This window comes from Chionomys nivalis, chromosome 22 (assembly GCF_950005125.1).
Source record: "Chionomys nivalis chromosome 22, mChiNiv1.1, whole genome shotgun sequence".
Lineage (NCBI taxonomy): Eukaryota > Metazoa > Chordata > Mammalia > Rodentia > Cricetidae > Chionomys > Chionomys nivalis.
The window spans coordinates 12,970,076-12,996,674 of NC_080107.1; the positions used below are offsets into that span (position 1 = coordinate 12,970,076).

Genomic DNA, 26,599 nt, shown 5'->3' on the forward strand with positions numbered 1-26,599 from the left:
CCTTTTCAGCTGATCACTCTTGAATTAAAGAGTGCTTAATATAATCCAGCCAGAGAGTAAGGCCTGAGGAAAGAACTGATGTGGACAGGATGGGTGGAGCAGTCTTCGTTCAAGCCCCCTCACAGGTGTAGCTATCAAACAGATAACAGATGTTCCTTGGTGATCTGATTTTAGAGGTTAAAACCACAGATTTTGTTTTCGTTGATGCTTTATTTGTTGTTTTCCAACATGACTTCAGAAAAGTCAACAAAAGGAATTTGAGAATGAGCAGTTACTTTCCCGAAAATGGTCTGGAGGGTCTTGGGTTATGGTCAGCATTTTGTATAGATCATAGAAATCAATAAATATCAGAATGTGTAAAACCAAATTACTACCTTGTGAACTACGAGACAGAGGTGCATGATGAGAACTGTCAGCTCATGTAGGACCACAGACTATTCTAAACAAATGGCCTTAGGAAGCCGTTTCCAAGTCTAGGTGGGAATTCCCCGCGGAAAGCAGGACCAGGGCAGTGTGCCTCGGGTCTACACATGCATCTCTCTTCCATTCCCCCAACACAGGCACTTCACCAAGGCGTGGTCAGGAGAGCACACAAAAGTGGGGCCTGTCCTGCAGGGGGAAGCAGGAGGGCACCCAGGCCTGTTGCTGCCCCTTGCAAGGCGGTTCCTAGTTACATTATTCACTGGGAATATCGTTGGAAAAGAACATAAACATTCAACATTTTAAGGATCTTGCACAAAGCAAATGACAGTAGGTTTTATTAACATATCTTACAACGCCACTTATTCCTAGTTTTGTCATTTCCGCTTAATTATAAAGGTTGACTTCGCTTCTACAGTAATGTACTGTATTTAAATGATCATTCACACAAGATCACACCAGTACATGGTTTTGAATATACACACATCACTCTAACTTGGACCTGTTATTTTTGAAAGTGGGTTTATAAATGGGACTTATAAAAGCTAGGGGAAATGGGAGTTCTAATTTAGCAGCATGCATGTATGGATTCAAGTACAATTTTCAACCAAGTGCTTTTTTAAAGTTTACTGGTGACTAATTCACCAATATCAAAATAAACACTATCAAATATCCAAATTTTAAAGTTAAGGCTAATATTTTCACTTCACATCCATATGCACAACCATAGACATTCCATTTAAATATGTCGTGACCGAAGTCTGAATACAGTATACCATGTATATAGAGCGTCAGAGTTCCAAACTGTAGAATTATTCAAGTTCATGAAACCTGCAAGAGTATTTACTAGAGATGCAGTTAGCATTTTTCTCCTCAACCACACTTATGAATGGTCTGGTATTCATAATGACCGATGCAAAAAAGGGAACAGGCTGAACTTACAACACAGGATTGTTTGAAAGAGCTGGTGCTGGGAGGACAGTGACTCGCTGGACAAACCACTCTAGTCTATGGTATCTCAGTATTGGAAATGGATAGAAGCATAGCAAGCCATTTCCACACAGAAAGCACTCCAGATGACCTGACACGGAACTCTTCTGTGTGCACACCATTCCCTCACTCTAACGCAACGCCATCCGTCAAACATGCATGTCATTCCACAAGTTTAGAACATGGGCCTGATGTTACTTTTTTATTTTCTCATTTGATGTAATTTATTGAGACAGGGTTTCTCTGTGTAATAGTCCTAGCTATCCTGGAACTTGCTTTGTAAAACAGGCTGGTCTCAAACTCACAGAGATCTACCTGCATCTGCCTCCCAAAAGCTGGGATTAAAGGTGTGTGCCACCACCATTTTACTTTTACAAGTAAAAATGTAATTTTATATAACAAGCCATGAAAATCCAAAGTACCAGAAATTTCTTGATAGTACTACATATGTGAAATAATCATCAAATTATTATATCACCTATAAAAAAATCTTGGAACCAATAAAAATGTTTTTTTGTCATCTTCCTTCCCTCTTACTGAGTGCATTTTAGCTCAACCATTCCCATTCTGAACTAAAAACCCCTACTACATAAGCTGATCTTCACAGCAGTTTCTGAAAGCAGAGGCATGACTCATTCACGAGGACCAGCACCTCTGAGCCTCTCCCTGTAGGAAACCACACAGAAATTGCAGAGATTATATTGCGTGAACATAATACAGATGAGTGCTTCAGTCGGTAGGGAAGTTCCAAAAATTAAAGTTCATCTGTTGCGGTGAGGGAGCATTTTCAATCTAATCAGAGAAACACAAGCTTGGTTGGTAATGAAGGTGAGCATGCACAGAATCAAAACTCTGCCATGTATACGTTCTTAACCCTTTTGATTTTATTGTAAAATCTATTTGTCACTAACAACTTTAATAGTTCATTCCACTGAAATGGCAAATTGATTTTTGAGTGTGTGTGGTGCTTAAGCTGAAACTCAGGTTCTGTGAATGTTAGCTAAGCAGTCTACCACTGAGCTAGACCCTCAGTCCCCAAGCACACATAAGCTCGGCGCCACCCCAGCGCACAGCACTCACTACACGGACAGCAGCTATCTATTTTACAGCTAGTTCAATTATTTACCCGGGGAAAGCGTTTATGAAATTCCTGAGAATGAATTAAGTTTTCAGCAAAGCCTTAAACTTTTAACAGATTCCTCACAATAAGAAGAAAATTTTAAAGTTCTACTATTAGACCAATTTTTACTATACAATATTTCACATAAATCATGTTTTACATTTTCTAATTACATACAGCAAAAACCTCAAATCAATACAAGGGTGACAAAGGAAAAGATGCATTAGGTTTAGCGGATGCAAATGAAAACACAGAAAGAGCAGTAAACTTCAAATAAATCACATCCACTCTATCAGTGAACAGCCGGTCAGGGCATTTAGGGAAAATCGTTTCTGAATGATTTTTGTGGAGAAGTTGTGCTTTTTATTAATTGTGCACTTAAAAAAAAATGACCACTAAAGAATGATTTAACTTATTTGTTGTCCAGATACTTGAGAAAAATTATTATACCATTAATGTGGTTACCAAGCACCTAATTTTGAAAAGGCTTCATAATGTTTTCTTTTTAAACCCTCAGCAAAGACATCAATTCCCCCAAATTAAATTAAAGCTTATTGTTGATGAAATCAGTATCAATGAGAATGGTAACATATGCGGTGCTGAGGTGGGGGTCACAGTCCGTTGTAGTGTGGACCCCATCTTTTATTGATGTGATCAAAAGTGTGTGAGATCCACTGCTGCTCGAGCACTCGGTACCGCTCCTCACAGATGTAGAGAGGCTTGCCTCGCCTGCAACACAGACCAGGACAGAGTGTTACATCATACAATCCGACCCGGCCTTCCTATGAACTTCTTCTTTAACATACTGTGGCAAAGATAACAGTATGATTTTATTGCATGTGGTCTGTATTTTGGATACGAAAAATAACTTGAAGCTAGAAATAACTATTTCAATTAAGATTGTCAGACTTTGTAATATTTCAACAGTTATAATTACAAAACCAGGTGGCACACTGGTTTCTATGCTGGAGCTTCAGGAAAACACCTGACACATCCAAGTGGGGCTGACCTAAGATCGCGGTCCTCTTCTCCATGAGCATCCAGATAGACGGAACCCCAGAGGCAGAAGCGATGGCCTCGGATGATGATAATCACTGACGCATTGATTAAAAGGAAAATTCCGGTTCCGGCTCCACAATTCTGAGAATGCTTTAAAAAAAACAAACAAAACAAAACAAAACAAAACAAAAAAAAAACAATGCTTTTTAAATAAAATGGCCTTTATATAAAAATCAAGAACATCTTAATTAATAGTTAACAATATAAAGCTATTTAGTTTTAAAATAAGATTACATCTATTTAAAGCCATAACTCCAGCCCCCACAGCTCTTTAATACATTGGAAGAGTCTGGGTAAGCATTGTGTAAGAAGCAGCCATAGTTTACCTAGCTGAGGCTAGCACCCTCGGTGCATCAGTGAAGGCTGTTTCCCAGCTGGTTGAAAAGTGGGCAAGAGAAAGGAGAACTGAAATTGTACTTAAGAGAGGCTTTATATCTTAAGTACAGCCTGGATTTACCTCTGAATGTACTGTTTAACTCACAGTCTGAAGAGCTGAAGCTCTCATTGCACCACACTTCCTCAAGGCTGGGTTTTACGCCTCTGCCACTTGCTCACCAGCACACGCTCACGGTAACCGTGCTCACCAGCACACGCTCACGGTAACTGTGCTCACCAGCACACACTCACGGTAACCGTGCTTACCAGCACACACTCGCAGTAGCTCTGCTGCTTGCAGCACAGTCCCTTCAGGCACACAAAAGTGCCACAAACAAGGCAAACAGCTGGGTCCTTGGGAACCTTGGTGCAGACACTGCAGGTTTTTCTATGGTAGTACTGAAAGATGGTGTTGTAATTCTCAGGCAACTGTAACAGGTGTGGTAATTTCCATCTTGATTCTTGGATAAGCAAAGCCTAAAACATCCAAAAATATAGTCATCAGCCCCATGTATATAGGTTACTAAAATTACATATTCAATTTTTAAAGGGATTTTATTTTAGGAAGGAAAATCTGCCTTCAAGAATGTGACTTATTTAATGAAAACCCTTCCTTTTCCATTTTACAAGCAATAAAAACAGATTTTTATTAGTCTTTATTTCTATACATATTTTGATTATAACAGATGTAAAATTTAAGGTAACACCCTAAAACATGGTATTTTTTAAGAGGAAAAAATTAGTATCTCTGAACATGCATGAAAATATATCTGTAAATAAAACAGTTAAACATTTTCAAGACACCAGGTCTTGACTCTTAAGCTTTTCCTTAGCAGAAGTCACGATTCCTATTTTAATGCTTTACATGAGCTCTCCTTCCTAGAATAGTTAACGTTCATAAACTCTAGGCTGTCAAGGTCACTTGTAACTGTAAGTACCAGCCTATAACTCTTTGAATAAACTTCCTATTTGCATTCCTGTATGAAAACTCCAAGATAATTAAAGCTTCCTGCAGGGCAAACTTTATTTCCGATCCCCAGCTGTAAAGAGGTACTGGTGATGTTGTCTCTAGATGGTACTCTGTTCACAGTACAGTTCCATATATTTACTAGGTGACAGCCCCTAGCATCCACATATCCAAAGAGTCTGGAATGTTTGGGTGGAAGTTCCATCCCAAACAACTCCGGGAGTTGCCTCAATACAGACTCTACCTCTGAGAAAGCACGCCAAATGGTGACCCCTCCCCAGAGATGCTCAAGACCATTCCCACAGGGTATTCAAACTGCCACCCAGAGAACAAACACGTGGTTTTCTGGTCTTCCTTCCCCATCTCGTCTCTGGGGAGCTGGAAGGCCACCTGGGAACGCTGGTGTTCATTAAACCTGGGCTTTTTCTAATTCGGTTTGATTTGGTCTGATTCGGATTATTGCTTCAGCGGAGAGGTTTATCCGGATGCAAAAACTTTTCAGTGACTAATTTCTATAAGACACTTTCTAGAAATTGGGAAATTTAAAGAAAAATGTGAATTTTTGTTCTGTGAAGTCTTCATTAAGATACATTAAAGAGCTGGACAGTGGCACACGCCTTTAATCCCAGAATTTGGGAGGCAGAGTCAAGGCTACAAAGAGAAACCCTGTTTCCAAAAGCAAAGAAACAAAGATACATTAAAGAAACAAATGTGATAAACAGAACCTGAGCTCAGTGGCACTTGGGGATTCAGGGTTAATCACACTTGAGGCCCTGGGTTGAATCTTTCCCACAAACACAACAATATTAGACACAACACAAGAAATGAAGAAGGTTAGGAATATAAAGATGGACTAGCAGACAATCTTGAAGGAAGAGGTAAAGCCTCAAAAGGTGATAGATTCAAAAGAAGGATAGTAGGGCTGCCTAAGACAGAAGTAGAAGTAATGGGCAAATTTATGGGGTTTTAAAGTCTACAACACTTAAAACTCTTTTGTGTCAAATCTGAGCAAGGTAGCAAATGAGGGGTAAAATAACAATGGAAACACAAGCAAAACAGTGAAGGCCCTTAACCAAGTGGGGCAGTCTTCCTAAATGTGCAGACAGCACCTAGATAAGCGGGAACATGTTCCATGAGAACTAGGAAATGCTGATGATTTGCATCTAAGATCAGAAAGTCATGTACATGGACTTTTGCGCTAGTTACTTTCTGACTTTTACTATCAGAAAACCAGTCTATTCTCTTCACATCTAAACAATCTCTGGTGTCTTCTTGCCTTACTGTATCCAATAACGGGCAACAGAATTACTCTGTGGAATAATATTTTCATCATATCACTCCATTTCTCAGTACCGGCAATTGCTTTTTTAAAAAGGCTGTATAGAAATCATGGCAAAAGCAGTGAGCCCTGTTGCCTACTTCTCCACTCTCAAGTCACTGGCCAATGTCTTCACAAACCCCTTTACCAACCAAGCTGGCACATAAACCCACTTTCAAAAGTTATAGACATAATCTTTTAGTTTTCAGTTCAAATACTGAACATGGAACAACAGTTTTACACTAAGAATATAATTTACTAACTTTAATTTTTTTTCCTCTTTCAACACTACTGTGACAGTTGCTTAAATTATTTAATCAAAATCTACTGGCTTAACCTAAAAGTAACAACTAATACACCTTTTAATTGACACATTTCTGCTTTACTACTTATGAGTCTACTATTTTTACACCTCTATCAGTTTGCAGCCTGCTGCCACAGATGACCTGAAATTTGAGTATTCCCATTACCCTCTTAGCCATGAGCAAGCACTGTCACCACGGTACGTGATTCACTCTTTTTTTCTACATACCTTCCCTTGTTCTGCATGCCTCTCCGTGAACGATCTGATCTCAGAACACCACTGAGTGATAATGTCCAATGCTGTGACTGGCCAGTCCAGACATGAGGCACTAAGGAATGGGTGATCTGTTTGGTAAAAAGCTGGCAGAAGTCCCAGGCAGCTGGCAAGAACTGAAAATTCTTCTTCTTCCTTTTAGGCATGACATAGAAAATTTTCAAGATATTTTAATTTTCATCCTCACCAATTACTATGGGACAATAGGGAACTTTCTCAACTGAAAATAAGTGAAGGAAGCAGAAGTAACAACAAGGAGAGATGGTTCCTCTTTTATTTTATCCACAGATCCTCCAAATATGTTTTCTTTAATTAGAAGTTGATCCTATGAGTCTTGACACCTGCTGTCTTTATACGGCTGTCATATCTGATCGACAGTTTACATAAGGTAGCAACTCTAGAAAAGCTCTTAGAAAGTAAAAGAGCTATTTTGAGTTCAGAAAGCATATACACTGAGCCAAGTGTGGTGGTACACTGTAATCTAACACTTGGAGGCAGAAGCAGAAATATAAACGCTCACGTTTGAAGAAAGAGAGTTTGAAGGCAGCTTGGACTATGCCTCAAAAACCAAGGGCTGCAGATTTGGGTGGCAACTATGATTCACAAAATGAAACATATTTCCATTTCGTGCTGCATCCACTGTGAATTCATCAGATTCAAAGTCTAGATCGAAAAGATACGTGATTCCTTGGCTGTCATGTAACTGACCATGTTTTTCAGCTCTTCATTTGTGATCACCTTTACTGCACCTGTACTGCACCTCATGATTGTTTAGATTCCTTTCGGTGATTCCAATCGATTTGCACGTGAGCTTTTCTTTTTTATGTAATTCCTGAAGAGTATTAAGTGAAACTGGGCAAGGCATATACCAGGCAGGGCACATACCAGGCTCTCAGTGCCTCGGCTCCAGCCACCACCATCTTGCAAAGCTTTCATTCAAACTGGCCGAGTTTGAGCAGCTCAGCTGGTGATACCAATGCCAGGAGGTGGTGGTGCTCGCCTTTAATCCCAGCACTCGAGAGGCAGAGACAGGCAGACCTCTGTGAGTTTGAAGCCAGCCTGATCTACAAAATGTGTTCCAGGACAGAATCCAAAGGTACACAGAGAAACCCTGTCTCAAAAAACTAAGGTCTGGGGTGGAGCTGAGTGGCAGAGTGCTTGCAGGGCTGCGTCTGCTCACCAGCCCACGCCCTGGGGCTGTGGTGAACTAGTTGCCAATGTAAAGATCAACAAAAACATAGAATTCACAGGAAGAAGAGCTAAATAATTTTCTCAGGCTCTCAATTCACAGAAAACAAAGTCTGTTTTTTTTAAAGTGTATGTGGTGTGTGTGTGTGTGTGGTGTTTTTTAATCCATAGAATGATCTGTCAGATTTGAAGCTCTGTTCACTAATAAAAGAAGAGAAATGAGAATGAATAACTTATATATTATTTAAGTTTGCTTGTTTTTCTTCCCTTTTTTGAGACAGGATCACACTACATCACATTGGCTGGCCTGGACTCTCTAAACCAGACTGACTTCAAAAGTTTTATTTTCTTTCTGAGACAATGTCTCGCATATCCCAGGCTCACTTTACATTCCCTAAGTAGTTTGGTCTTCTTGCCTCTAACTCCTAAGTCCTGGGATAAAATGCCATGTCCAGTGCCAGGGACTGAACACAAGGCTCTATGCAGGCTAGGCAGGAACTCTCCAACTGAGCCACACCACCAGCCCCCTTAAGCTTATTTTTAAAGATGCCTGTCAGTCTTATAAACACAAACAGAGATTACCTGGTCCTCTTTATTTAACGAAGACTGTGTTGAGGCTAGCAAATCTCTCCTTCGTATGCTGGGCCAATTCCTATCCCACTCAAAGCTCATCTTCCCAGAGATGTAACTAAGGACACTGCCTAGCACCCAGCTTCATTCAGGAAAGAAATCAACACTTGCAGATGCTTCAATTCCTGCATATTTGCTTTTTCATTAATAACATGAAAAATGACTTCACCTCCTTTTAAGTCTAGGTCCACCAATACTTGGCATTTAGTGAACTTTTAGAACTGAGTTAATTTTATGCATGAAATACAACATGCCAAACTCTGTTGCAAGAAAAAAATCACAATGATATGTAGGCTGAAAGTACAGATCCTCCATTTTATACAACTATACAAAGAAATGACTTTAAAAACCAGCTTTACTGAAGCATAACTTCTATGTCATGAAATAACACTCATTTTAGCTGCAGTTTGGTGAATTTCATATGTGCATATATGCACCCACTGTAGCGAAAATTTTGGTCAATTCCATCACTTCTAATATTCACTCATGGACCTATGCAGTTAATCCTAGCCCTTATTCTTGGCAACTAAGCAACCACTGATGTGCTTTCTACCATCACAACGTTGGTTTTAAATTTTTTCATAGTAAATGGAATCATACGGTACAGTCTTTTGTATCTGATACCTTTTCACTTAGAATAATTTTCAGATTCATGCATCATGTATACCAGTTTTCCATGACCCTCACCCCCTCGCCCCTGGAGACAGGGTCTCACTATGCAGTTCTGGCTGGTCTAGAACTCACTATGTAGAGCAAGCTGGTCTTCAACTCACAAAGATCTGCATGCCCATGCTCCCCAAGTACTAGAGTTAAAGGTATAAGCCACTACATCTGGCAAGGTACAGCACAGGCTGGCCTAGAATGCATTATCCTCTTGTCTCTATCTTTTGGCATATGCTACTAGTACATGCCATGACAACCAGCTAATTGTAATTGCTGGTATACTGTATAGACATACTAAGTTTCATTTGTGCATTTCTAAATGTCTGGACTAGCTTTTCATTATCATGGATCAGGATGTTATAAATATGCTTTTAAGTCTTCATATGCCTTCATATATTTTGCTGTACATCTAGAAACAGAACATCTGTGCTGTAAAGCAAACATATGCCTAATTCTTAAGAGAAACTAAGAAATCTTTTCCAAACAGACTGTTCCATTCTCCATCCCCACCAGCAGTGCATGACAATCTGGCTCTCTACATCCTCAGCAACACTTGCCCACCGCTTGCGGAGTTAACTTGGTACCATCACTTGTGCTTCTTGAAGGAGGAATGCATCGAGCACTTTTCTTCTACTCGTGGCTCATTCATATACATTTACATATGCTTTTCACAAAGTGTTGAATATTTTTGCTCTTTTTTGTTTGTTTGTTTGTTTGTTTGTTTGTTTTTTGTTTTTTCGAGACAGGGTTTCTCTGTGGTTTTGGAGCCTGTCCTGGAACTAGCTCTTGTAGACCAGGCTGGTCTCGAACTCACAGAGATCCGCCTGCCTCTGCCTCCCGAGTGCTGGGATTAAAGGCGTGCGCCACCACCGCCCGGCATTTTTGCTCATTTTTATGTTGACTTTTTTAACTGTATTACTGATTTGAAGATTTTTGATGCATACTGGATATGTCCTTTGTCACACAGCTGTGAGAACGTGAGATACAGTTAACCCCAACACTACCATGGCATGTCAGAAGGGCAGCACAGCACCACTGGCCCTCTGACTCTGCTGTAATGAAACTACTTCCTAATTTCATTTTTATTAATACTTATTTGTATCTATCTCCCTTGAGTGTAGGTCTTTCTATGTGGTCCTGTGTGGTCTGGAACTCTTTATGTAGAACAGGCTGACGAAAAACTCTAGAGATTTATCTGCCCGCTGCCTCCCAAGAGCTAAGAATGAAGGCGTGCATCACCACACCTAGTTTAAGTTCATTTTGAGGATAATTATTCCTAAAACATAGAAATAAAATGAATTTTAATAGATTGTTCTTATATTCTGAAAATTTGTGAAACTTGCTCATTAGCTCTAGTAATTTTTAAAAATGACTTCTGGGGTGGAGATATGGCTCAGCAGTTGAGAGCACTGGCTGTTTCATACACCTGATTCAGCCTATTTCTCCTTGGTCTGCCTCTGCATCTGGTGCTCTAGAACAGGTACCACTGGATGCTGACACAAATGCCACAATAGTTTCAGAGTTTCTGCCTCCAGGCACCAAGTTAGAGGGCAAACTACCTGCTACTAAAAACAGAGGCAGAAGCAATAAGATAGCAAACACAACCTGGCTGGTAGCCTGTAAGTGCAAGGAGGACATTGGTAAAGAGAGATGCTAACTGTTCTTGGGCAATCTTCATGCTTAAATACGCTCGATAGATCAGAGAACAAGCTTTCTATAAAGTTAAGATTTTTTTTTAAAAGAATCAAAAATCTCAGCAAAAAAGTGTGTGGGGGGAATACCTCATTACTGAATGTTTTAAACTGGAGCAACATCTTATTACTCTAAGTAGATGGTACTGGTAACAAATAAACAGTTTACCTTGGAGCACTTGATAAAAACCAAACTATCAAACTATTTAACATCATATTCAACTTCTTAGCACAGAAGGAACAAAAAAGTTATCTATGTCTGATATAATTCAGGCTTCAAAGGCCATAAACACGGTGAGTTACAATTTTACATCAAATTCTCTGAGTTGGCAGCCCATGTCAGGAACTGAGTCGATCCACATACTAGGGGTTTACTGACCTTCTAGTTCCCCGCCACGCTTCTCTCTTGCCTGCTCTACTGAACCCACAGCTCTATGAACTAGATTAAACCAGCAGTAACCCTGTCATTCAATTTTTAACACAACTGGCTATAAAGAAAACATTTTATTGCCAGTAAAACCTAAATCTTGCAATAACGTCTACCACCTTCTCTTGTGAACAATGTAACCCTTAAGAATACTAAAAGCGGGGGCTGGAGAGATGGCTCAGCGGTTAAGAGCATTGCCTGCTCTTCCAAAGGTCCTGAGTTCAATTCCCAGCAACCACATGGTGGCTCACAACCATCTGTAAAGAGGTCTGGTGCCCTCTTCTGGCCTTCAGGCATACATGGAGGCAGAATATTGTATATATAATAAATAAATAAATATTTTTTTTTTAAAAAAAAAAGAATACTAAAAGCATGTGAGGCGGGGGTAGACCCAGCAGAATGAACACCATTCTTACTCAAGCATTTGGCCTGAATTTGCACTAAATTGATATAAAACTGCTGAACCACCCCAAATTAGCAAGGTTATCAAAAAAAAAAAAAAAGTAGATGCTAATAAACACAAAGGAGTAATACTGTGGACTTCTAGTCCTTTGAGCTAGACCAGCTTACCCTGATAACACAGTTCTGCCTACTAGAGACATAAGAATTCTACTATGAACCAGTATGACTCAAAAATTAGCCTACTGTAACAAAGTCCCTTACTCTCTACCCCAAATTATACCTGGCAACTTGGTAGATCTTCCCCGAAGAGGTGGTGCTGAAGAAGGCTGCTGATCCTGAGGAAAGGTAAACAGAAGGCCTGGATGTATTTTTCCATGGACTCGGGAGACCAAGCAGTAGGACTAACCTAAAATTAAAAAGGAAAAATGCAAGAATTCATTCTCCAATAGATGCAGCTTTTCAAAAGTTCATTCTTAGTGGCAACAAAGTCTAACTTAAACAGACATACCACTGCGCACTCCTGGGCTCCTTCTTCACAATATAATTTCCCTTTAGACAGTTCGCCTATAACAAAGCTCAGCAGCACTTCACAAGACTTTTCTGCATCACACGTATTCTAGGAAACAAAAATCAACTTTACATTGGGAACTGAAAAAAGTCACTGAAAGTAATCCCCTTTAATGTAGTAAAATTGTAATTACTACAATTATATTTTTTCTCAAACACATAATTTCATTGCTTCTAAATCCAGGTTAACTACATACTGTATTCACAAAATTGAGTAGGTGGTTAAAACTATCACAATTATGTCTTTAAAAGACGACTGTATGCCTTTAATCCCTTTAATCCCAGCACCTGGGAGACAGAGGCAGGTGGATCTATGAGTTCGAAGCCAGCTCGGTCTACAGAGCTAGTTCCAGGACAGGCCCCAAAGCTATAGAGAAACCCTGTCTCAAAAAACCAAATAAATAAAATGCAGAAAAAAAAAAAAGACGACTGTAATATATGATGTGTGTGTGTGTGTGTGTGTGTGTGTGTGTGTGTGTGTGTGTATGGAATGTATGTAAATATCACAAAAGGCCTTCTACTCCTGAGAACTCACCCTAAAGAGGAGCCCCCTGAATTATGGAGCACTAATTTAGAGAGGTACTTTACAGGCAACAAATACAACAAATCTGAACTATATGGAAAATTTAACAGCCTCCTGACAGTGGTACAAATCTTTTTGTATGTAATTAAAAAAAAAAAAATCACAATGTCTACAAATTCCCTAAAGAGATTTTTTAAAAGTTTAATGCAAAAATCTAACTGTGATAAATATTTACCATATACTATATAAATAGCTGCACTAAATAATGGATTATAAATGAAGCTTAATAACCATTTACATTTTTATAAGAAAGGGAAAATTTATGATTTAAAACTTTTCAATAGCTGGGCATAGTGGTGTACACTAATCTCAGCACTGAGAGGCAGGTGGATCTCTGTGAGTTTGAGGCCAGCCTGGTCTACAAGAGCAAGTTCCAGGACAGCCAGAGTTGTTACATAGAAAAACAAATTTTGTCTCAAAAAACAAAACAAAAAAAATTTCAATAAAAATTTCATATCAAAGAAATATATCTTACTCATTGATATATTAAAGGATAGCATAAATATAAAATTATAACAATAATGCATAAATCAGAAGAAATATTTTCTAGGATATCATTCTACTTATTAACTATACTTTTAAAACAAAGAATAACTGAATAAACACCAAGGAATGTAAGTTTGTTCTGAACTCTTACTGTTATTAATTAAATTTTAAATTAACTAATTCACATTCATACATGTATATAATACATACCGTCCACTCTCATCTCCACCTCCCTACCATTTCTGTCAACCCTTCCCTCTAGGGACCAAATTCAGGGGTGAGGGCATGCTAAGCAAGCAGTCTACCACTGAGCTGCACCTCCAGCACCACCGCAGCCTGGAGATCAGAATCTGCTACTGGTGACACTTGGTTCATTTACCCTCATCCACGTTTCTGCGTTCTTTTTACCTAGACTGTGACTTCCACAGTGTCCATAACTCTGCTTTCTATTTCCCACAGTCCTCTTCATAAAGAAACTCTAACAACAAACAGGTGCTGGCTAACCAGTGGAACTTTTTTTGATAATTTGCAGCTTCTGACCTTAGAACTTGTCTGAACATGCTTTTTTTAAATAAGCAAATTCTTAAAGTTTTCTCTTCTACTTCCTACTGTACCTAGTTGTGTAAATATGACCTAATTCTAAATTACAGAACATTCCTGATTTTACAACTGCTCTCATAGTGTGATTTGCCTCACTCTTGCCCAATTAACAATGATTATTTCATAAATATGATCACTATCTGTTACACATAACTTATACAAATCAATACCTTACAAAACATCAAAACAGTAAAATCTGATTTAATTAAATTATTCCTTAAATATTTAGGCGGAGTTCACTTAATCTGAAAGGTTTAAATCTCTTTCTCTCTCTCTCTCTCTCTCACACACACACACACACACACACAAAGAGAGAGAGGAGAGGAAGAGAAAAAGGGAGAATGAGAGAGAGCGAGAACATAGATTTGCTATTTGTTAATAAATGACATTTCTAGTACATGACCCAGCTTGAAAGCTTCCTAAGTTTAATATACTCACTCTTTCAAATTAAGTATTTCTAGAATATTACAAAAGAAAAGTTTTAAAGAACAACTTTATGATCAGATCACTGAAGTCAGTTACTAGGAGACAATAAGTTGTAAAACCATCATCAAACACACTTAAAGTATTTCACACACAGAACTTTACATGTGCAATGATTACTGCTTTGCACTGACAACTCTCCTTACTGCAGCAGTGCTGGAAATCTGAGGGTGCACATGAGTACTGTTTAATTTACACAATTCCCATTTTCCTCTTCCTCTTCTCTTTCCATGTGCCCTTACTCGTTCTCAAATTCACAACCTCTTCTTTAGTGTGTGTGTGTGTACATTTTCTGTACATCAATTAGTGTTGCTTGTATGTACAAGTATTTAGGGCTGACCATTTGAGATTAGATAATCTATCAGGGGGGTTGAACTAGAGAAGACTGATTCCTCCATTCAGCAGCCATTAACTGCCTGTAAGTCTTCATCTAGGGGTGAGGCCTTAGATTTTTCTCATCCACCTTGGCATGTCAACTGGGGTTACTGTGCGGGTCTCATTTAGGTGACCATTGTTGGGATTTCCTGAATGCAACTTCCCTATCATACACAGATGATAAAATCTCCCTGCAGACATCCTGGCCCTCTGGGTCTTACCATCTTTCCTCTCCCTTTCTGTGAATGGTACTGAATGGAAAATTTATTTTACACACACACACACACACACACACAGAGGTAATTTTTGAACAATGAAAGGGTAGACTCACAAAGCTTAGGACAGGACTAATGAGAACAGGGACACTAAAATCAAGACCTGGCAAACTCTACGGAAGATATAGCAACAGCAAATGACTAAACAAAGAATGGGATCAGAATCCAGAGGCACTGGGCTGAAGGAACAGCTCAGTGGTTGAGAGCTTGTGTTCATCTTAAGCCCATCTCTAACTCTGGCTCTGGGGAATCTGACATCTTCTGCTCTCTGCAGCTATCCACATGCACATATATGTACGTATACACATATGCACATGCATGTACGCACACACGTATACCTCTTTTGAAAAAAGGAATTCAGGAATATATAAGGTCTACAATGCTTTTGTCTAAATACTTTTATGTGAACTTTGGGGTGGGGTCATGTCCTTAAAGCATATTTCAGATGCTATGATGCTACTTTCAACAAGCAACTAAAAGTATTCAAAGGTCCACATTAAGAAATTCTGCTATAAAGATTCATACTCTTTTTTGTTTTGAGAGTACTCCAGGTTAACCCAAGTTCCTTATGTGACCTAGGCTGGCCCAGACTGGCTTGAACTTGAAATCCTTTAGCCTCCCTCTTCCCCTTGCTAGGAACACTAGCAGGTACCTTTATAAATCATACAGTCCAACCTGTAGTTTACCTTTAAGAGAGCTGTGGCTCAGAGAGTTGTCAATTCTTTGTCTAAAAATCATTAACTTCTGTCCTCAAAGGCAGTCTGGCATACTATTTCATAGTATTTCAGATGATCAACTGACCAACATCCCAAATTAAAGCACAATGCACTTTGTGATACACTATGCTAAATTTTAGTGGGCATAATTGTGATCTGGGAGTGAACTGGTAGAAAAGTGCAGGTCACATTCAATCCATTTCATGCATTTATAAGTGGATCTAGCTCTTTTGAAACAGAGGCAATTTAAACAGGCATATTTTTTTAACATAACTTCTCCAGATTTAAGGCTTACTACAAAATCAAGACAAAACTGTTAAATAAGTTGATGGAGGCCAAATTTAGAGATACAGAAAGCCTAACAGTACAGTACTAGCTAGATCTGTGTCAAGTTGAGACAAGCTAAGGTTATCCAAGAGGAAGGAACCTCAATTGAGAAAATGCCTCCATAAGATCAGGCTGTGGGCAGGCAAGCCTGTAGTGTATGTTCTTGACTAGAGATTGATGGGAAGGGTCCAGTCAATTGTGGGTGGACAGCCCTGGACTATTGGTCCTGGGTTCTATTAAAAAAAAAAAAAAAGCAAGCTGAGCAAAGCCATGGGTAGTAAGCCAGTAAGCAGTTCCTCCATGGCCTCTCTATCAGCCCCTGCCTCCAGCTCCTCCTAGGCTTTGAGTTCCTGCCTTGATTTCCATTGAAGGAATTTCAAGCCATGTGAACCAAATAAACTCAGGCCATGTGAACCAAATAAACTTTTTTTCTCTAAGATGCTTTTGGTCATTACATTTTATCACAGCAGTAGTAACCCTCAAGACATGCAACAAAACATTTTCCTATTTTTTTTCTTTCCCACCCCCCAAAGGTGCTCCATTTCCAATTAAAACAACTTTAATTCATTTTGCCTCTCAAACAACCACTCTTGGGCTGAGTAATAGCACATTCAGGAGGCCTGAAAACTCCAACACCACAAAAGCAAAACAACAACGAAATTCATACACACAGAAAAACATTCCAAATACATACTCTCATTCATTCCATCCCCAACTTGAATGGCTTCCCAAACTACTGAGTGAGACGGGGTTCAGGAGAAACTACCTTCCTAAGAGCTCCAGCGTGTTTCCAGGCCGACCGGTCTTCTTCACTGCCCTTCACTGAGAGTGCTGCCAGAGCCTGTGTGTACAGCAGGGTGAAGAGCACCTTCACAATGCAGCTGAAGTGCTCTGCAACAGAAGACAACAGCACCGTTGGTTTGGAATGCTGACATTCTGAACCCAAGAAAATTTCACGTGTCTATACCTTTCCCTGCATGTGTAATTTTTCAGCATTTATGCAGTTAGTAACAGAAAATTATATGTGCTATGTTCCTTTTGTTGTTGCTGTGACGGACATTCATGACACAACGACTTCTAGGGCAGGAGACCGCTGCCTCATCACCTCAGCTGCAGCGTCAGTCAGGGGGACGTGAGAGCATGACGCTGGGACTCTCAGCTGCTTTCCCTTCTCTTTTCCCATTGGCACCCAACCTGTGGAATAATACTGCCCATATTCATAGTTGATTTCTCTTCCCAAGAACCCCCCTCACAGGCACAGCCAAACTGTTCCTCTAATCTCCTATGCCTGCAAGGCACTTCTTAAAATTCAACCAAATTGACAGCCAAAATCATCCATCATACTTCCCAATAAATTCAAAATTATGAAAGCACCTCTACTATGAAATTATGAAACACACCTCTAGAGGATGTGTGTCAATGAGAAGCAGTGTCTTCTAAAAGGTGCTCGCACCTGGGCCTGGTAGAGCAGAGCTGTCATCCCAGCTACTTGGAAGCTTGAGGCAAAAGAATTGCAAATTCAAAACATACCCTGCCTGTAGAGTGAGCCCAAGGTTAGCCTGAGCAATTAATGAGCTTGCCTTAAGAAAAAGAAAAAAGATGGACTCTGGGGAGGCAGATCAGTCATTACAGTGCTTGGCACACAAACATGAAGTTGAACAAAACATCAATCCCTACTTCAAATGCTTCTAAAGCAAACAGACTCCAGCCAACAGTGCAGACCTTAGGAACAGGGCCTGGGGAGGCCATGGGCTTTGCCTTGGCCACCAGACTGCACGGACAGCGGCACAGTGCTGGCACTGCGGGCACAAGCCTGGGGTCAATACTAGCACAAGACATTCATTACGGAGAAAGGTCTGCTCCTACTGTTTACCTGAGAAAGATAAGGATAGATAAGGAGATGCTAAGGTAGAAATATGAACCTGGGACTTAAAAAGTGAATTTTTCCTAAAGTAATACATCATATTCTTTTTTTGTTTGTTTTTTGTTTTTTGAGACAAAGTTTCTCCATAGCTTTTTGGTTTCTGTCCTGATACTAGCTCTTGTAGACCAGGTTGGCCTCGAACTCACAGAGATCTGCCGGCCTCTGCCTCCCAAGTACTGGGATTAAGGCGTGTGCCACCACCGCCCGGCCCCGGTTTAAATTCTTAATCTCTGATTCTTGACTGCTGAAAAGTGGTAAAACAAGAATAAGCTGCTGCACCCAACCACTACATTATGTCAAAGGAAATGTCATAACTCGGGAAACTAACATTTTAAATAAATAATATATTAAATTTTGCCTATATTTCCTATTTCTTTATAAAGATGAAATCTTAGAGAACTACAAAAGCTCTTTTCTCATAAATTGTTTTAGAGTTAAAATAATACAAAGGCTCTAAATTTCATTTTAGGATGAGGTAAAGATACAACACAACAGCCCTAGGGAAAGAGTGTGCGAGAAAAAGGACAGAACAGGAAAACGCATCAGATGCTTTCGCCGTCTCCTAAAAGTGCCACAGAAATTTTTTGTTAAAACAAAAATAAAAAAACAGGGTGATGGTGGCGTGTTGCGTTTAATCCTAGCACTCCAGAGGCAGAGGCAAGTGGATCTCTGTGAGTTCAAGGCCAGCTTGGTCTACTCTACAGAGTGAGCTCTAGGACAGCCAGGGTTACACAAAGAAACCCTGTCTTGAAAAACAAAAACAAAACAAGGAAGAGAGAGGGAAAGAGAGGGGGAGTGTTGAAATAAGAGCGGCGGGGCTGCGTCCCCGGCACCCGGCTGCCCGCATGGCTTTACCCAAAATAATTCCACGGAAACTGTATTCTTTTAATCACTGCCTGGCCCATTAGCTCTAGCCTCTTACTGGCTAGCTCTCATATCTAGATTAACCCATTTCTAATAATCTGTGTAGCACCACGATCTGGTGGCTTACCAGAGAGATCTTAACATGCGTCTGTGTCTGGTGGGCGAATCATGGCGACTCAGTGACTCGGCTTCTTTCTCCCAGGATTCTGTTCTGTCTACTCCGCCTATCTAAATTCTACCCTATCAGAGGCCAAGCAGTTTCTTTATTAATTAACCAATGAAAGCAACAGATAGAAAGATGGCCCTCTTCCATCAGGGGAGACCTTCTATAGAGTACTTTGCACTACATGGAAATACCAAACTTTCTTATTATTCTCTTTTACCATCTAGCGTTCCTAATTACATGTGATCAATCCCCAAAATATAGCCTACAAAAAATTAATTTCTGATATACTTTTCTAGGTCAGGTCAGAAGCTACATTCCATTTTCTCTTTGATGAGCGAATAACCCAAATAGCTTAATAAGATTTTATTTGCCTTAATTATGATAGCACTAAGAAAAGATCCCAAAGTGTACCTCACACTTACTAAGGTAGTTGATGCTGGTCCCTTCAGTATACTTCAGGCAACTGAATTTCGTTTCTAATAATCTGCCTGTTTGGTCGAAAGCATCACCTCAGTTCCCTAACACCCTTTATACAAAAAAGTCCAGATTGTTTGGCTGGGAGCTTCACCCCAGCTCCTGAAATAAGCTCCCTCCCCTGAGAGTTGCCTCAGTCTAAAGCCTGCCAAACAGTGACCCCTCCCCAGGGAAGGTCGGGTCTACTCCCACAGACTATTTAAACTGCCCCCCAGAGAACAAACACATGGTCTCCCTTTCTTTTTCTTTCCCTCTCCATGTTTTCCCAGGACTACCCAGGAGTATTGCATTAAACATGGGCATCTTTAATTTGGTTTAATTGAGTCTGATTGGAATTATTTACATTGGTGGAGAGGCTCGTCTAAGACAAAATACCTAATACTTCAATTTTTTGAACAATACTGAGAGTGCTTTCTCACACATTTCATTTCTTATTGATAAAAAAGAATAAAGAATAAACTCACCCAAAAAAAGCAACTTTGTTTCTCTCTCATACTTTATATGCTACTAATAAAATGCTATTTATCATAAAAAAAATTCCTTTTTTTTTAAAGAAAGTAAGTTTTACTTGATTCACAGTTAGAGGAAGCAGGAGCACAGGCGCTGTGTCCATAACATCTGTAGTAAAGGGGCAGTGGACATAATGGGAGGAAAGTGACCAGCAGCGCTGAGCTTGCGCTCTCTGTTCTATTCAGCTCGAGTGTACCCCATGCATGGGCTGGTCCCAACTGCGTAGAGAACATCATCTTTTCTGCATCATCTTCACAGTCATTCTACCTACATCTATAGGAATAGATGTCCTATTCGCTTCTATAATTTCCAGAATATTCCAAATGTAATCTGCGAGTCCGAATTTTAAAGAACTACCTTTGCGCAAGGGCTGTGGCATCATTAAGATCTGGATGAGCAGAAGGGATGTCACATCATGATAAAGGATTGGAACTTCAGGCTGCTGTTCTTCATTCCCCAGCCTAAAAAAAAAGATTGCACGGTTACACCCTAGTGCAGTTTATATCCTTCTGATTCATTTTGTGTCTGATATGTATGTCTACAAAACAGAAATAAAAAATAAGGAATCTTAACTGAAGTAGAAGGCCATATTTTGTTTTACTAATAATACGACCATTTTGGTAATGCATACATTTCCTTTTTCTAATTTTAAAACACCACATGTGAATTTTATTAAGCCTTACCAAAGTAAACATCTAAGCTGCATTAACACTGAGTCTTTGGAATCACTGAAATTACAGAAGCTAAGTGAGGCACTGAATAGAACATGAGAAAACAAGACAGATGAGGCAGCTCAGGACCATCACAACTAGCTCAAGGGAAATGCTCACCTTACGAGGAAGCAGGGGCACAGAGCTTCTCTGCGTAATAGTCTCATTAAAACCTGTTAAAACTTTATTGCTGACACAAATTCTAACAAAAGCCTTAACATTTGCAGTTTCAACACAGAATAATCAAAGCAGAATGTCTCACACACACTACAAAAGACCTAGAGATGCACAGCACTATGAAAACACAGACCTCAAAACAAAGCCCATACTAAAGAATTCCCTAACTGCTTTTAGTAGGGAAGGTGGGAGGGTGTGGGTGTGTGTGTCTGTGTGTCTGTCTGTCTGTCTGTCTGTCTGTGTGTCTGCCTGCCTGCCTGCCTGTCTACTTGTCTTCCTAGAACTGAACTCAGGGCTCATACATATCTATCTAACAAGCACTCAATCATGGAGAGTTAATTATTTTTATTACAGGTTTAAATTTTAATAAAACAGTAAACCTCAAGGTTCCAAAACTGACTAAATTCTGAAGCTATACATCTGTCGAGGCTTGAGTAGGGCTGTCTGAGCCTGTGATTAGGCTGTAATCAGCAAAGTAATCAGTAAGTGCTGGCTCCTACTATGTGCCAGGCATTGGACAAACAGCTGGATAAGACAGTTCAAGCTTCTGTGAATTTTATGACTGTCAATGAAAGACAGCTCTTTGAAATTCTCCATTATCTACATATACATCTTCACATACTGTACTTGTCTTCCTCTCTAAGACCATGGCTCCTATTATCTTGTCTCCCCAAGATATGCCTCTTGCAACTAACTTCATAAGCCTAAAATTGGGGAGGGAAAGGAGAGGACCATTTCATTATCAAACTCCCTCATGGAAATAAATTTTCCATATGATCTATAATGATTTTTTAATTATAAAATTTAGTGGACATTCTAAGTAGCCATCTCATTGACCCTTGACTTTAGATATACTTGGATACAACTACCTGGAATTATGGTTATCTTTCCTGATACTGCCAATGAAAATCAATTCCAAGTTATATATACACATATTTATATATTAAATATTATATATAATACCATGAGAAAACTCTAAGAAGAAAATTTAGGTAAATACTATGAATCTTAAGACTGGAAAAAGATTACTGGTTATGAAAGTAATCAACAGATCTTGAGTGAAATGGGGATTCAATGTATAAAAGCAATTTTAAAAAGATAAAAACGAAATTTAATTTGTGTCATAAAAATTTCAATTTTCTAAATGCTGAGCAAAGTAATTATAAGGTCAAAAGGCAAATATACTTTTGGGAAACTATGAAGAAAAAACAACATAAACAGACCCTCACATGTACCTCTTAACCTGACTGCGAACAAAACAAAATTCAGTATCTTAAACCATAAAAAATTATTCAGATACTTTAAAAAACAAGATGCTAGTGAGGCAGTGGTGGCCCACACCTTTAATCCCAGCACTCAGGAGGCAGAGGCAGGTGGATCTCTGAGTTGGAGGACAGTCTGGTCTACAGAACAACTTCCAGGACAGTTAGAGCTATACAGAGAAACCCTGACTTGAAAAACCAACCAAACAACAACAAAAAATAAGATGCCTACAGAAAAAAAGAACAAAGATCCTAAAAACAAAGTTCACAAAGACCAAGGCAAGATAAAGATAGTACATGCCTTGTAATCCTAGCACTCAGTGGCTGAAGCAGGAGCTCCATTAGTTCAAGGAACAGCCTTGGCTACACTGCACTTGCACTATCCTTTCAAAGTACAAAAGGGCTGGAGAGATGGGCCAGTGGTTAAGAGCTCTTACTGCGCTTGGGGAGGACTCAAGCCTGGTTCCCTCATGAGAGGAGCTTCTTTTTACAGCACATGGTGATTGATACAGACACAAGCACCTTAGTCAAGGTGCAGAGAACAAAAGATTGGTGTGCCCACCTCTATACTATATAGATATATCATATTCTCTCTCCCTAAAGCTCAGGGATCATCATGGAAGATGGGACAGAGAGAATGTTAAGAGAAAGAGGTAGTGGGCATCACAGCAGCAGAGAATGTCATGACAGCACCACTGCACACATACACTCAATGGCTGTAAGACCATGCACAAGATCTGCACAAGATTAAACCAGCCATAATCCCAGGATGGAGAGCAGAGCTCAGCAAGTCCCACCCCTAGCTGATGGCTACCAGGGCTGGGAGAATCAGTTATCTTCAGAGACACAGCCCTTGAGCCTTTCTCTCTCTCTCCTTCTCTCTCTCTCTCTCTCTCTCTCTCTCTCTCTCACACACACACACACACACACACACACAGATATCTTGTCTCAAAAGCATTTTCCTACATGATACTCAATTTGTAGATACAAAGAATAAAATAGCTTGGCAATCACTCCCACAGCCAAACAACCAGAGTCGCTGTGGTAAGTCATAGGACAGATCATGCCTCCTGATGTTATACATCAGGAGCACATCAGTGTGGTGGTTTACAAAAAGTGCATAATCTGATCACTGGGAGATAATGGACAAAAATAAATTTTAAAAACAATCTATAAAATAATTGGCTGGTCTTAGCTTTTTTTTAAAAAAATCAGATGTCATGAAATGCAAAGAAACATTCAGAATCAATTTCAAATTACAAAAAAATTAAAGAGACACTAAAATCAGATGCAAACATGATCTTTAAATTTGTAATGCTCTTTTGCTACATCTTTCTCCAAGCAATGGGCAAACCTTCGATAGAATTTGTATGAGGTAATAGTCAATATTGTTTTCCATGAGACTATCCAATTAACTCAGAACAACATCAGAAAGAATATGCTCCCAGCTGCTCCATAAACTCATCTGCCATAAACCCACTATCTCGACACATGGGGTCTAGTTTACTGTCTTTTCGCTACACAGACAGTAGTACAGTCTCCATCTTTTCTCCTGGTTGTTCTCTTTCAACTCCATGGCAGTAAACAAAAGCACTATTACCTTATTCTTTCTTGTTAAACTGTAAGTCCATTTAAATTTGCTACTAAGTAAAGGTAAATAAGATATTTTACAGCTATATAGACAAATAAAATAAAATTCTGTATAATATCTATACCATACACTATAATAAATTCCAAACAGATTAAAACCATGAAAGCACTAGAAGAAACCATGGGTAAATCGTGTTATAAGAACAGAGTGGGAGAAAACCTGTTGACTCAAAATGAAAAATTAATAAATCCCTAATTTTAAAGCTTTAACAAAAAAATAAGCCAAGTAAAAAAACATCTGAGAATCTGGTGACAAATATTTTCAACTCACAAAACAAAGGACTCACATCCATACTCTTTCTTAAGCACGACAGGAAATTAGAAGTAGTTGCTTCACAGTAAGTAGTTCATGGAAGACATATAAGGCTAAATTTACTTTATTACTGAGGCTTTACTTTGAGGGAAAAGATTGACTGATTGATTGATTTAGGGTTTTTCAAGGCAGGGTTTCTCTGTGTAACCCTGGCTATCCTCAAACTCGAAGATCCACCTGCCTCTGCCTCCCAGGTGATGGGATTAAAAGTGTGTGCTACCACTGCCTGAAGAAAAAATGTCTTTAAATAGTGAGGAAAAAGATAAATTGAACTATACATCAAGCTGATGGTACAGTGAAGCAACACTGTTATGAAGCTTTTTTTTTTTACTATATACACCTAATGACACATATTCTGAGAATAATGAGGGTGTCTGCTGTGGTAGTTTATGCTGACTGTCTACTTGACAGGACCTAGGATCACTGAGGAAACAAACCTCTGAATGTGTCTGTGAGGAAGTTTCTAGCTTGGGCTAACGAGGTGGAAGGAACCACCTTAAATGTCCACAGTCCTAGACAAGCAACAGTAACTGATCCCTGACTGCGCGAGTACTGCGAACCACTACCTCCCACCTCTGCCACTTCCCTGCCACAACAGCCGCACCCTTAAATTATGAGCTGAAACCAGCTCTTCCTTAAATTGCTTTTGTCAAGTATTTTGTCCTAGCAGTGAAGAAAGTAATTTATCTGGCCAGCAGTAACAGTGATATTTAAAATCAATAATTGCAGATAACTATGCAAATGAGTAGTAACATTAATATCAAGAATCAAGGGTTTTTTCCAAACAAAAAGATAAAAATGACAAAATGTTATGACTTAAAGGTTCTATAATATTACAATAACCTGACTTAGAAATATCAGTAAGAATTCAAGATCTTTTCTTAAAAAAAACAAAACAAACAAACAAACAAAAAAACAGACAGACAGACAGCTCAAATGTTAAAGTACTGGCTGCTCTTCCAAAGAATCCAGGTTTGGTTCCCAGCACCCACATCAGGCGCTCACTGCTCTCCCATCCTCCCATAACCCCAGCTACAGGGAGTTCTGACTTCCATGGGTGGGTGGCTGGACAGATAAGACTGGCAGAAATGGTGTGAAAACAACCCAGCAGTTGTGTTAAACCCCTGGGGACCTGGACTATGTTTCCTAAATAAAGAGAATTACACAGAGAAATGACAGATTCCAGGAATAAAGTGTTCAAAATGAACATTACCAAAAAACAAAAGATATTACAGAAGACTATTTAAAACATGTCAAAAGTGAAACAGTCAACCTAGGAGTTTCTCTAAACTAGGGTAACAATGTGCACTGAAAAGAATGACTAAAATGAAATGCATTAAATGTATAAAATAACATAATATAAAATAAACAAGCAAGTGCAACTTACTGGTCATTAACAAGAGCTGCCAGAGCACTAACTCATTACCCTCAAAACGTATAACCTGGGAAAGAATCAAGCAGTCATGCTGTCAAACTGCCTTTCAAAGTCAGCAGATGGGCAGTGGTCAAGTCATCAGCTGAAAACTAATGTGAGCCTTTACAAAGGCTGAATGAACCCACTGACCAAATTCTAACAGAAAATAGCAATCAACCTTTATGTACCTCTGTTGGAATGTGTCATTTGGTTAAAAACCAGCAGGATTCATCCTGAGATTGTCTCACTTAGTAAAAACTTTTGTGTAATTTTTACAGAAAGTATAATGGTGAGTAGTTTTAAATTTTTATAATACACTTAAAAGGAAATGTATCCATATAGAACTTTAATACCATTTTTAAATTTAATGACTATTTTTCTAAAAAGAATTTTAACTGATTTTAACCTTTCATTAATACTTACTGTGAATTCATATCTTCTACTAACTGGGTGAGTTTTTTCCAGGGATTATACTCAGAATCAATGGTGTAAAGCCGCATGTGCAAAGCTAATACATGGAACAGCTGATCTGAATAAATTGGGAGGAAAAAAACTAATGAGAAAGCTGTTACAATTCTTCCAGGACAAAATGTTCTCAAAGTTTTAGTTACTTTTTTTCTAGCTACTGTTAATAAAGAAATATAATCATTTTATTTTGTTCAGTCATTATATATAATTAATCAAGTTTACCCTGTATCTTGCTTAGGTTTTTATTGTTTTAACAAAGGACCATTACCAAAGCACCTTGAGGAAAAAAGTTTATTTCATCTTTCAATTCTCAGGTAATACTCCATCACTGAGAAAAGTCAAGGCATGAACCTGGAAGCAGGAATTGAAGCAGAAGCCAGGGAAGAGAAGCTTACTGGCTTGCCCTCTACGGCTTGTTTACCGGCTTT

The 26,599-nt window shown here is 39.2% G+C and overlaps 1 protein-coding gene across 6 annotated transcripts in view; it reads right to left on the reverse strand.

Moving 5' to 3' along the window:
• Window positions 1-218: 218 nt before the first annotated feature.
• Ubr3 (ubiquitin protein ligase E3 component n-recognin 3) overlaps window positions 219-26,599 on the reverse strand; it is a 135,754-nt gene continuing 109,373 nt past the window's right edge. For 5 of the 6 annotated variants that reach the window (XM_057754677.1, XM_057754676.1, XM_057754675.1 and 2 more), the window contains 9 exons: window positions 26,127-26,232; window positions 20,535-20,638; window positions 17,006-17,130; window positions 12,336-12,443; window positions 12,108-12,233; window positions 6,782-6,961; window positions 4,232-4,441; window positions 3,540-3,679; window positions 220-3,259 (listed from right to left, as the gene is read on the reverse strand). In XM_057754677.1, coding sequence (XP_057610660.1) covers window positions 3,142-3,259; window positions 3,540-3,679; window positions 4,232-4,441; window positions 6,782-6,961; window positions 12,108-12,233; window positions 12,336-12,443; window positions 17,006-17,130; window positions 20,535-20,638; window positions 26,127-26,232 — 1,217 coding nt within the window. In that variant the 3' untranslated portion in view covers window positions 220-3,141. Of the gene's footprint in view, window positions 3,260-3,539; window positions 3,680-4,231; window positions 4,442-6,781; window positions 6,962-12,107; window positions 12,234-12,335; window positions 12,444-17,005; window positions 17,131-20,534; window positions 20,639-26,126; window positions 26,233-26,599 lie in introns of all 6 variants that reach the window. The other variant, XM_057754673.1, reaches the window with a different exon arrangement.